Source organism: Seriola dumerili, unplaced genomic scaffold, assembly GCF_002260705.1.
Source record: "Seriola dumerili isolate Sdu_G_001 unplaced genomic scaffold, Sdu_1.0 BDQW01000110.1, whole genome shotgun sequence".
NCBI lineage: Eukaryota > Metazoa > Chordata > Actinopteri > Carangiformes > Carangidae > Seriola > Seriola dumerili.
Window position 1 is genome coordinate 2,460,078 of NW_019174365.1, and position 13,669 is coordinate 2,473,746.

Here is a 13,669-nt window from a genome sequence, read left to right on the forward strand (position 1 = left end):
AGCAAACAAGATGACAAAAAGATTACACTCGGTTCTGGTGTAAGGATTAAGAAATACATTCATAAAACTATACATATACACATATATAACTTCAGTACAATATTTCAAGCAAAATACATTTGTCAAAACTTTCAGTTGTGTGCTACAATAGTGAAGCAATGTCTCCTACACAAAATAAGGCCATTGTAAACTGAACAAGCCCTCATTTTCACAAGAATCAAAAAAAGGCAGGTTTTGCCCACACCGCCTCTCTGACTCTCCCTCCTCCTTCTCTGAATAATACCTCTCTTTCTTTACAAAAATAAAATACATTTTCAAACATAGCACTCAGGAGACGATTCGGGTTGATTAAAGTTACATTATAAAAAGTTTCACACGCAATAAAATCGGGTTATAGAATGCTCAATGTGGATTTTACAGGGAAACAAGCAAGTGTGTGGGTTTACATTCCAAGCATCATCCAGACTTTACATTCAAATCTCCGCAGAGCCAAATACTGTCAAGCTAATACTATCTTTACCTATCTGAAAATGTAGCTTACCAAAGCTCTACATGCTCCGTGCTTGTTGGAAATAAAATACTCTCAAGTGTCCAACAATTTAGCAACCTGCTCCTTCATGTTTTAAAAAGAAAAAAAAAAAAAAAGCCTTTCAGCTCATGAAAACCATAAAAACTCTCAGACGACCTGCTGCGACTCTGCTGCCTGTGTACCGTCAAACTCTCTTTAAGCCCTCTTTTGCAGCTTTACAATAATTTTCTTAAAACAGACTTAAAACATGTGTCCAAATAAAATTATCATGTTAAAGACAATCCATGTTAATAATATGACACTACAGTACATTTTTCTAATCTGTGTTAAATGTCATGACGACAGAAAAAGGTGTTAATGCTCATATCTGAAAACCCTGATCCCTTAAATTCTCCCCGCTGTGGTCCACTGTCAACTTGAGTTTACAAGTGACTTTTTAGTAAATATCTGCACGTTTAAAATCTCTCTCTCACTCACTCATATGTTGCTGCCTTGCCACTCATTGTGCATCACACAGTACAATAAATGCACCTCATTAAAAAGACACACACCCCCGCACTACACTTTGAAGAAAGGCAACATTTCAACTTTTGCTTTTGGTTGCAGGGATCAAAGGATTTTGGGCAAAATTTGGCAAATGCTCTCTGCTCTCTGTAAATACACTTCTTATAGGATAATTATACATGTCTTTGTATTGTGTCTTTTTCTACTTTCTATAGTCAGAACTGTTAAATGTTTGGGGTTTCTCAATACAGCAAAAGGGACACAGACAGTCTCATACAAGCTCCAGAATACTGGAAATCACATGGAAAAATATTAACAGTATTTTCATAGAGTTTACCAAAGACTAAACATTCAGCAGGGAAGTTATACAGGTTTAGAAATTCTTTTGAAGTTTCTTTTTTTAAATTTTTTTAAGCTTTATGTTCTTTCCACTTAATTTCTCTCTCGTCGACCAAGGTTTTTTTTGTCTTCATAAAACGCGCGCACTGAAGAGAATGTGTGCAAATACCAAGAGTATAAGTCCTTATTTTTTTTTACATCATGCCAGCTGTCCACAAAAATAGATAGATACAAATCAATAAGGTACATAAAATTACTTCATATACATGACCATACAAGTAAAGATCCAGAAAGGAAGAGCTCCAAACTATAAAGGAAATTGGAACTCAGACCTTAATGGGTCTTTTTTTTAAAGTTTTTTTCTTTTTAAAAAGGGTGGTATACATAATGAGAGGGTCAAAAACAACAATCACCCTCCTCCCAAAAATTCAAGAATGCCAGAGATCCCTTTATGCAAAGTTCAAAGAGCGTTGAAATGTGAATTCTGTTGGTCTGAGGTGCTGAGAAGATAAAATACCTCGGTTTTTCCCTTTTTTTTTTTTTTTTTGCAGAACCATGAAAAGAGGAATGACAGTTTTTAGCAGACGATAGAACATATGGAGGTAATAAAACCAAATGCGAGCTCGTAAACACACACAAGCTTTTAATAGGCTATAGCTTGAGACTGTCAGCTCTCGTAACACTAGTGAAATACGACTGTGTTTAGTGTCTTTATCCATAAACACGGTTAGGTGTTGGTCTTAAGACACACAGATTCAAAAGACTCTAAAAAAAAAAAAAAAAGTCACTGAAGTGACAGGTATAAATCTGTCTTCATCTTAAAGAAAACAGTAAACAGCAGTAGCTACTCCTCTGCTGTCAGTGAAGACTCAACCATTGCACATTTAACTAAAACAGCCAACAGGTCAGTCTTACCTTTGTGAGAAAGACATTTGACAGCTGAATCATTTCTTTAAATCAATCAAACACAACTGCAAATGCAACAGTAAATGTCTTGGCTTATTATTACTTAAAACACTATTTTGACTTTTCCTACCTAAAATAAATGTAGATTTTTCTCCAAGCATATATTTTTTATGGAAATAAATTACTTACATGAGAGCTCAGATTTACATGTAAATGCTATAGGCAAATATGACCTGTTTCCACTGTTTTAGCGGGCCCTTACACTGCAATTCATCACGCCCTCAGGTTACATTTTGCATGCTGGCGTTCAATTAAAAGTTTCAGAGATGCTCAGTGCAGTGTGACCACATAAAATAAAATAATAAATTAACAAGTGGTCAACAACTGCAGGTTCAGAATTCAAACATAACACATATTTTACAGTAAAGTGCCATCTTAAACACACACACCACACGCAAACACACACACGCACGCACGCACACAGACGCACGCACACACGCACACACTGCCTGACAGGAAAGATGGATTCGATTTGACATATTGCACCTGAAACAAGTAAAACTACCTTATATGGCAGGTTAACAATCACCCTGCTAGCAAAATAATACTGGCGTAACATGTTTACACTTTTACAAAAGGTTTAGTTACAGTCAGTGTGACAGAGAGGAGTGAACGAAAGAGAAAGTAGGAGGGTTAAAGGTTGTAGTTGATATCAGGTGTGTGCGTGTTTGCCTGTGGTTGGATGTCTGGCTGTGATGTCACCAGACGGGGAGAGGAGGTAGAGGCACGCTCGCCACCTCCCTGCCTCCTTCGTCAATTAGGAAGAGTCCGATAAAACAGATGACATCAAAACAGGGAAATCAAACAGCAAGTCCAAACAAAGTCTAGGATGCTGGTATACAGAGAGAGAGAGGGAGTGTGACTGCGGCACCCCCTGGATGTGGAACACAAGAACCCCAGACCAGAGCTTTTGTGCTGAGTGCCGTGTGGTACAACAGTCCTTTGCTCTAAAGATGAAGGCAGGATCAGAAATTTGTTCCTCAGCGAAATGTGTAGCTGGCTGACTAATTTGTTCTCTTCTTCTGCGGGTGGCAATGATAGCGCTCTCCCTGTCACCAAAGCCCCATCCTTCTCCCTAACTTCAGTGCAGTGCTCTCTTCTCGGGACGGATCGCAAAATAAAGTGGCACTATACTCCTGTTACATTGGCCAAGGCAAGCTAAATGAAAAGATTTAAGCACTTTAAAATGTCTCTACTAAGGGTTGCAAGCAAACATGCAGAATGCAGCCGATACGTAAACACAAATAAGTATTTAACTATCTATCTATTTATATATAGATATACGTGTATATATATAGATATATGTGTATATCTATATATAAACTCTGCCCTGTGAAAATTATAGAATAGCAGTGTTGCTACCTCACATAATAGCCATTATGTGAACATCCAAGCCTGTTGCCCAGGTATGTTTACGTGTTTGACCTACCATTCTCAGCTCACATATGTAGAATGTATCTTCTTTTTTTGCATTACATCTAAGTCATAGACTCTGCTACATATCCATACTTTATATTGTATACTAGTTCACCTACTACTTATAGTAATAATAACAACAATAACAATTGCTTTGGTTTTAAAAAATAAAGTTTTTTTTTCTTAGTTTGGCATAGAGAGTTTAGAAACTGGCATCGGGATGGCCCTGGGATGAATCGTGCCACGGAGATCTGATACGTTGGAATGCAGAATATGGCACCTGGTGGATCGTTGTGTCATGGCAGGAGATGTTGAAATGAGAGGGTGAAAAATGCTACATGTTCTGGTAAATTATGCCTACTTCAAGTTGGATTTGCTCACTGCTTAGTCGACTAAAAACACTGATCAGTGGGTGATAATATGGACGTTCAGTAGAGTGTAATGTCCAGTAAAGGATGTGGCGGCGCATCAAGTGTGTGTATTCACGTGGATGAGATCAGTTATTATGTGTCACATGTGTATTCCTGCACAGATGCGCATGGGTATATGTGTGTGTGTGTGTGTATGTCTACCTGTCTTGTACTTCAAATACAGTCGCTGTGTATATACAGTACGTGTGTCTGTGTCTGCATGACTCCTGCCTGTGTCCTTGCATGTGGGTGTCTACTGGGGGGGGGGGGGGGGGGGCGTCTAGGTGCATGAGGGGCTGGTGGCGCTCTCCAGAGAGGACTGGGAGAGCCGTCTGGTGAGGGGTCCGATGCTGGGGTCTGCCAGAGAGGAGGTAGGGAACAGCTTGTACCAGCCGCTGACTGTGGCAGACAGGTCCAAGTCCTCCAGAAGGATCTGGGCCATTCCCATGAAGCACTTGTGGTCCATACGCCCGTAATCTCCCCACACTATTACCTACAGAGAAGATGAGGCATGAAGAAATACAGTAGGCCTATTATGATACAAGTCGTACGTCATGTTTTTAAAGATACCATGAGAATGTGACCTTGTGTGTCACTGTGTGCTGCTCGGTTGGTATTTGTCAATGAAACTATTTGTCAAAATATTTGAGCGTTTTCATATATCTTAATATTAAACCTTTACCTGCAGCTGTTTCTGCAAAGCATCAAAACTTTCTTGCCCAATGCACCTCGCGCTCAAAGGTGCTAAAGTTGTCGTACAAATATGTTTTTCATTAAAATGAAAACAAAAAAAAAGATCAGATCAATCCTTCACCCTGAAAATATGTAAAATCACTGATTAAACTTGTGATCTTAACACTGTAAATGGACCTTTCATTATAAGGGGAATTTTACTTGTTGTCACTTCCTCAATAAATCTTCTAGTGATATGGTCAATGTCTTGAATAAGGCACCTTGCTATAGAAAATATTACTAGATTAAAGAAAATTCTTCAACCAAGTCTGCTTGCTCTGACAGGAAATTAAATTCTCTCCCCGGTGCTGCAAGGAGATCTTCTGACAAATATTTTAATCCAAAATAAGAACGGAGAAGTCAAAAAGTTGTGTTGTGTATTGGGTGTGGGAATTAACTCAAAGCAAAAAAAAAAAAAATGATAAAAGGTAGAAAAGAAGAAAAAGTCCAGGTCTCGCTTACCTGTAGGACTTTGCCCTGAGGACTCTCATCAAACAACAGAGCCTGCTGGTAGGTGGGGTCCAGAGTCTTCTTCACTACTTTGGTTTTCTTCTTGGACAAGCACACTCCATTCTCCAGGACATACACCTTTACGTAGGTCGCTGTAGACCAAACACACATGAACAAAAAACAGTACAGTGAAGCTCCTACATCAGCGTCAAAGTCAGTGAAATTTCCCAGCACATGAAGTCAGTTCAGAGTACCTGGTATGTTCTTGGAGCCCGGTTTGGGGATCAACCCTCTGGCCTGGTTGACCTCCACCTCCAGCTGCCCTCCTCTGTCCACCATGCCTACATGGACATCCCCTGTGGAGGGAGAACACACCTTCTCTAACAATCCTATAATAACCTTAATAATCAGAAAAAAAAGAAGCAAAACGTTGTTTGCAGTTGAACTTTGTGGCGTTCAGTTATGCTGTAGTTGCAAATATCTAACAGCAGGGGGCGACGCAGAGCTGTCAGTCTGTCATCACGATCAGGAATGGTGGAGCACACTGCTCTCTCCTCTTGTTTTCCACAAGCAGTGACCTTTGCATGAAAGATTTATATCTCATGCAAGAATAACTTCATTCGTGCTGAGTGAAAACACTAGTATTGTGTAGTATTTTTAGACACTGCTATGCATCGAATAGTTTGTATGTTTGTATATGGCTGTATCTAATCGACGTATTCAGTCCAAAAACATTCACACACTCTGGTATTACAGATTTATTTCCAAGTGATTGTCTCATTGCTGATGAATGAAACTGATCATGGAGTAACGTGCTGTTTTGTCAATGTTAAATTGATGTTTCACACCTAAATGTTGCTCCTACATGAGAGCAAAGACAATTTGAAGCACATTCTAATCGCAGGGTTTTGAATCACCAGAGTTAAACTGACTGACAGGTAAAGTTGGTTGGTGTATGTCACTCTTGGCTTACCCATGGGGGGTGTAGCTAGTGTTTGCCGGCCTACAATCTGAGCAGGGCCTAGTCCGTCCAGGAAATCACTGAACTGGCTCTCAGGCCCCAGGCGTGTGGTAGGGAAGACAAACCTGAGAGAGACAGAACAGAGCTAATGTTAGATGGATGGATACTGTGTATGGACGGATGACTTCCTGCTGGATACCCACGTTCCGTCAGAGCTGTTTGAGTTGGTGCTGCCATCGGTTGAGTCCTTGCTGCCCTGCCGTGTCACTCGGTTCCTCATCTCCACGGCGATGCCAGTCTCTGTGCTCCGTCGGATGGTGCTGCGAAGTTTCTTTGTCCCGCCATCTGGAAAACACAGAGGTCACAGCTCCTGCTTTAAGTGGCCTAAATTTCAGCAGGATAATCCACTAAGGCATAATAATCACAGGAAGTCGTTGCGCTCTCGGATAAGGAAGTCAGGTATTATTACAGGACCAGCACCGGGCACAGATATGTGTTATGAAAAGATCTGAACCCCATCACATCTTTTTTCTGCAGATATTAATATTATGGTATACATTTCCTCATGCAAAATCTATTTAAGTTTGTAACTGAAACTGACAGTGGATAGATGTTTCTGCAAAAATCTCTGGGCTTTACATCAGCTATCCAGGCTGTCTGCTTTTTTTCAAAACTACTCAATACACTGTTAGGTTTATTCACTTAAAAACTTGAAACTAGAAATGAGGAGGACTTTAGGTTAGCCTTGAGAACACCCATCTCACCACTCTTTGTTTTGAAGCGAGCTCACTCAGGCGAGAAGGCAATCTCACCTAATATCCACAGGGATGTCCCTGCACTATTGGAAAATCTCTCCACTTCGCAGGTTATTACTATATCGCATTTTAAACACTACAATGGCTTTTGCAGGTAGGGCTCGATGGGCTTTTAGGGGGACTTCTGAGCCTCACTTATGAGGTAGAAACATACACAAACTGGCGGCTTGAGGATTGTTGTGAGTGTCGGGGCAGAAAGAGAGTCAGGAGACTGAGCTGGGAGGGGGAGGGGAGGGAGGTAGGCGAGGTATTTAGGCTTTACAACTCTGCTGACACAAGGAGAACAGAGTGAGCTGGAGAGCTGCTAACCCCAGAAGAAGCTTTCAGGGCATCATCCCTTGTAATGACACACCATCTTGACGTGCTGAGTTCAAAGTCGTGGGTGATTTGGGTTCAGCATGTGACATGTAAGGTTGTGCACTCACGCAGTTTTAGCAGTCAACCCTTCCCTTATCCCTCCTATCACTACCGTGCTCTCCTTTTTGTAACGTTATCTGTTCTCAGAGTGAAAAGAGGCAGCTCGTCAATGCAAGCTCACATCTTAGCAGAGCTTTTCAGGGGACTGCACATAGATATATACACAAGCACTGACAAACACACAGACACACATATATACTAGAGCTGAAATGGTTAGTCAATTAATTGTTTAGCTAATCAATAGACCAATCGTTTCAGTAATTTTTCAAGCAGTAGTATCCTCTGGTTTCAGATTTTAAAATGTAAGGATTTGCTGCTTCGCTTTGTCACACACGCTGGTAAATTCAATCTCTTTGGGTTTTGCAATCTGAAGACATCACCTTGGACTCAGACTTAGAAATTTCATTGACAAAACAGATTAATCAAGAAAATGATCCACAGATTAATAAACAAAATGAGTGCAAATAATCATTAGTTCCACACCCATTATCAGTGCACACAGGAGTCATTAATTACATTTCCACCACATTACGCTGATTGAGTATTCTTAAGAGGACGCTAACGAAAGTTTACATTAAAACATTAAAGGCTGAGAACAAATAATAAAAGAATAACAGAAACACTTTAGTTCTCCCTGATGTCCACAACTGTAAACAATAAAACTTTACATTCGCAAAGCTATTTAACACAATAATCTGTAGAGACATGTCATGCTGACACTAGACAGCGCTGGTGTTGGTACATTCACACCTCCAAGCAACATTTACACTTTCACGCACAGTGTCTGCACGTAAGCAGTCTGGGCTACAGGGTGACAGTTCAGTCAGATGGGAGGATGAGAAAGCCTGTGTGTGCAGTTGTGTCAGCAAAGCTTGCTTTATATAAAGACCTCTACAAAGTGTCCAACTAATTTGTGGGACTTCCCTTTGACAGGAGCTTTCTAGGCAGTTTTTTGAATCCTGCAGTTGGGATTCTTAAAAATGTCTTAAACCTTTTACACACACCTGTAAGTTTTGTCCCTCACTGAACTTGTTAATTTGGAAGAAAATCACCGATTAACAAAGCGACATTGAGAGGCACACACTGGTGAACTTCCTCTGTTTTAGTGCTGCATCTGTGCAGCTCATTATGGCTGCAGTCACGGTTGCTGTAGAAACTCATACATCTCTCCTCTATAGGAGCCCAGACAGTCGAATGGTGCAGTGAAGTCACCAGAGGAGACTTTTAACAAGCAGTCGCTCATAGTTGCTAGTTGAGCGCACACCCAGGTACAGCCGTCCCACTTCATTAGCCTGAGCAACTCCAAGCTCATTAAGCATCCTCACTGTGCCCCTCTCATCGCCATGACAACCACAGACACCCTGCATCACCACCATCACTATGGAGATAAGCAGACTGCAAACAAAGCCACATAATGAGACTTTGAGGGGCCTGAAAACAGGATATTTAACAAGAGGATGGAGTGTTACAGAAGAAGGAAGACAAGTAGATGTCAGTGTTGAGGAGAGGTGGGTGAAGAGGAAGATGAGAATGATGGGGTCCCATGGGTGCTGGAGATGAGGAGAGGGGTGCTGCCTTCTGCTGCCTTCTATTTATAATCCTGCAGTCAAGAATGTGTGTGTGTGTGTGTGTGTGTGTGTTTGTGTCTGTGTGTGTGTGTGTGTGTGTGTGTGTACGCAGCATCACACCCAGACAAACTCCAGCTGCCATGACAACCCCCGCCCTCAGATCTGGACCCAGACAATGCCACCTGAGACAACTGGCGCCATGGCGACAGGCTCATCCCCCATCACTTAAAAAAAAAAAAAATTAAATTTACTGAAGCAACATTTCACGGAAACTCCTGTACATCAGACAGAAATCTGGACTAACACCGCCACTGCTAACAGTAACTTGACCTGACAGGCCTGCTGTTCAAGAATATAGTGTTTACATTTATTATTTAAATATCATTAGGCTACAAGTGCGTATGATTTATGTATCATGGTGGTCAAATGTTTCTATGATGATGGTGAATCTGTCAAAACACCCTTGAGCGTGAGTTCATACACACAAGTGGGACACCTCCAGTATAAACCCATCTCTCAACTATCAAGTCGCTATCATTTTAACTTCATATCCACACTTGTTGCTCATGTGTCAGCCCACCCCTCCCCTCTCATCAAAACAGCCCCCCACCCACCTCTCCCCACGGTGCGAAGCAGTGATCTCTTCCTTCCTATTTAATCCCCTCCTCCTCGTCTGCGCTTTCCCTACATTCGTTTCCATGGCAATGCCGTCTGCATTGCACCAAGAGCCCCGGCCGGCATGTTCGCTCATAAGCCTTTCCCCTCTCACTGTGTCTTTCTTCGCTCATATTGTCCTCTCCGCCAGTCTCATTCCTTAATCAGCCAGCACGTCTTTTTCTGCTCTCTCTCTCTTCAAATCAGATCTCCCAACACTCCTCTGTCTTTTATTGCTGCTCTTTATCTCCAGCTCTTTGTTTGCTTGCTATCTCTTTCTTATCTATTCCCTTCTTCTATACACACACACAAACTCCCTAAGCACTGATACCTTTTTTTCTGTTTGCTTTGACTGCCTTTCCAAATCAGCCTCACTTTCATTTCATCCTCTCTGGTAGTTCTCTAGTTCTTTATCTCACAACTCCCATCTCTTTTCCAGGTCCATCCCATCTAAATTAATTAGGGTATTTCTCCTCTCTCTCTCTCTCTCTCTATCTTGCTCTCTCTCTGCTGAATTAACTTTTGTTATACAGTGGTAACATCAAACACACACGTCCTGGAAGAAGTAATTAGAGGTAGCCTGACATATATGCCATTTGAGCAGCTAAAATAACAACATTACATAAGCTGTTGTGCTTCACTGTGCTACAGGAGAGGGTTTCTTGTTAAAGTGACTCCTGTTGGCTTCACTATGATGAGTAATACTTTGTCCCTGAAGATACACTCATGAATCTCGGTGAAAGCCGGAGGAAAGCAATCACACACTCAAAACTTTCTTTTTTTGCGTGTAAAAACCACGGTATTCACTGGAGCTACTTATGCAAGCCACATGTTTGATAATCATGATAAGGCCAGATCCAGTCACGGGGAAGAAGATTAGGATGGAAGAGAGAGAGAGAGAGAGAGAGAGAGTGAAATGGTGGGGATGGAAAGAATTAATAGCTTGAGCAGAGAGAATTAATAGCAGAGAGGGAAATAAAGAAAGGTGGGATTACAGAAAACGCCAACAATGCAGAAAAGAGCCACACACTGTGACTGCACGCACACTCACACATAAAGTATAGCTTTGTGTGTGTGTGTGCTCAGTAGATCATTAAAGCTGCTCTGACATTTGGAGAGAACACTGATGAAGCCTTTCTCATTATATGCTGTAATACACAATGCTGTTTTTAGACTCCCTGGCTGCGCTGACATGCCTATTGGATGCACCGGTGACGGCAACGATCTACCATGCATAGCAACAGTAACCAAGCATGGGTGTTGGAGATGAAAGATCTGTTGTGGTATCTTCACCGCTGGACCCCTGCTAAATTTGGACAAAAGGAAGATTCAAGGTAGAAGCTTAAGTAAGACAAGAGATTATATATATAAAATCTGTGATTCAGAGCCATAATCATGTATCATACAGTTATGTAAGACTGATTCAGTGGTTAACACAGTGTATATATAGTATACAGACAGATATAAACTATGATTATCATACAAAGTATATAACCTCAAACAGTTTACATTACTTTCTATGGCAGGCTCTTGGAATTTCAAACAAAAGCAATAATATCAGAATAAACTCTATTCTGCAAATTCAAAACTTATGTAGAAGGAGTTTAATGGTTTTACCCTCCGGGACATCCTTGCTTAAAATACAATATAACCCTGTAAACACATTCATTATGTTTGAGAAATCAGCTCATTGTTCTAGTGCTTTGCTAAAGGGTACATCAACAGCCTGAGGAGACCCATGCATAGTACCACAGTAAAAAGTAATGGCAACAATTCAGCTAGAAGGATAAAAAGGCTAAAAAGGCCTTGAAAACTTTTCTCAGTTGGCTTCTCACTAAGTACGATGGTGTTCTACAATAACACACTATTTTTGACCAAAGTTAGAAAAGGTTTGGTTCTTTCACGAGGAGATTTCTGTATTCCTGTTTTTTTTTTCTTCTCACTAATTTGAAGTTAACGGGGCTTAACTGAGAAAAACTGATGAATCTGATGAAAAAGTGATAATGGATTTAGCAACATTCAAATCAGAATCTGACGACCAAACTACACACACACTGTCAAGTGTTAAAAGGAATAGTTCAAGATTTTGGGAATTATTTGTTTTCTTGCTGAAGGTTGGATGAACAATGTTTTAATCAGTGAACTTAAGAGGTGCTGGTGTGCAGATTTTAATACTTTCAGAAGGAGCCAGGCTAGCCGTTTCCTCCCGTTACCAGTCCTTATGCTAAGCTACGTTAGCTACATATTTACCGAGAGTGGTATAGATATTCTCATCTAACTTTCAGATAGAAACTGAATAAGAATATTCCCCAAAATGTCAAACTGTTCCTTTAAAGACACATCAACAGCGTGAGGAGAATCATTGTAGCATAAAATGGTCAGGAATTTGGTTAATGAACATGGCTTCTGAATCTCAGTGTGTATCGATTTAGTTGTATTTATGTCTGGATGAGTGTGTGTTTATGTTGTTCCTAAAACAATTTTCACTATAATTCAACCATTTATGAGACTCTGCCAGCAGTCCAATTTTCTAAACCAGTTACTTAACAATAAGAGGGCGTGCAAAAACAAATAAATGTAGCGCAGAGCTAAGTGTAGCCTCGTATGCCAAGAGTTATTCTGTCTTTAATGATAATGCATGGGAGTTAAACAAAACTAATCTCCTGTGTTTTCTTTGAGTGTGTGTGTGTGTGTGTGTGTGTGAGAATCACATTAACAGCTCAGGCATAAGCCAGGGAGTGGTCAGTTTGAGGCGATTAGCCTTTCACAGCATCATGTTGCATAGGAAATGATTTCTTGAAATCTAAAAGCTTCATGTATGGCAGGAAGTCTGTCAGTGAGTTAATATGCCACACAGGCTTCTGTCTCGTGACAATTAATTATAATGAGGAAAACAGTAATCCAATTCAGATGTAATTTCCTCTTTATTACTCAACTCTGTAGCTGATTGCCAAATGATGCAAGATGGCCAAACAATTTATAGGGAAGAAGCAGATGAGAAGAACAGATGACTTCAGATGACCAGAAACGAACAAAATTTTTATACATTTCACAAAACTTTCAAATGCATTAAGCAACGAACGTAGTTTTCCACTAACATACCCAGTGAGACAGAAAGAGTGCAGGATAATATCTGCCAAATTAAAAATAAAGGTTAATCTTAACAAGATCTCGCATCATGAATTAAATCGAAATTCTGCCAGTGGGATGAGATATTTCCATTTCCGTCTGATCTAATTTAACTGCTCCAACAATTCCCCTTTGTGTGAAGAAAATTACGCTGAGGTCAAGAAAATTCCCCAGATGAATTCACTTACATTGCGCTGAAAAGAAATTATCTCACCATCATCCTGGCAGATTTGCACTCTCTGATTTGTGAGAAAATAACATTTAGTGGTGTCAAAATTAAACAAGATTCAAGTAAAGCAGCTTCCCTGTGCCATGAAACTGATTTAGAAATCAACCGCATGTTTGCATTGTCTGAGATGGAACTATAAGTGTGTGTGTGTGTGTGTGTGTGTCCACCTTTTCTTTCACAGTGTCGTACAGCAGAGAGCAGCATACCTGTGTACATTCGGTGTAAGTATGTGTTTACAGCACTCTATGTCGAGAGGAGTGGTGATGACACCCTAATCATAGGTCTATTACACACAGATGTTCATACACGTACACAACACAGTGACTCACCTCACATACTCTTGAGCTCGGTGACACACACTGCAACTTACTGCCCGTTTAAGCCTTGCTGGGGTGCCACTAAGAGCTCTTGCTCGTTTTCGACCCAGGTTGCTAAATCTGAGAGCTCTTAATCTATTAGAGCAGGTTGCCAAATCAGCTAACAGCCCCCAGTATATATAGGAAATAACACCTCAGCTCGATCTGCTCTGTGAAAACACTGATATGCCATT

General features: G+C 40.7%; 1 protein-coding gene across 2 annotated transcripts in view; it reads right to left on the reverse strand.

Annotated features, from left to right (window-relative positions):
* Positions 1 to 4,444: 4,444 nt before the first annotated feature.
* rims3 (regulating synaptic membrane exocytosis 3) overlaps positions 4,445 to 13,669 on the reverse strand; it is a 31,954-nt gene continuing 22,729 nt past the window's right edge. For both annotated transcript variants that reach the window (XM_022747033.1, XM_022747032.1), the window contains exons 3-7: positions 6,511 to 6,652; positions 6,320 to 6,432; positions 5,601 to 5,702; positions 5,359 to 5,498; positions 4,445 to 4,657 (exon numbers count right to left, since the gene is read on the reverse strand). In XM_022747033.1, the coding sequence (XP_022602754.1) occupies positions 4,445 to 4,657; positions 5,359 to 5,498; positions 5,601 to 5,702; positions 6,320 to 6,432; positions 6,511 to 6,652 (710 nt within the window). The remainder of the gene's footprint in view (positions 4,658 to 5,358; positions 5,499 to 5,600; positions 5,703 to 6,319; positions 6,433 to 6,510; positions 6,653 to 13,669) is intronic.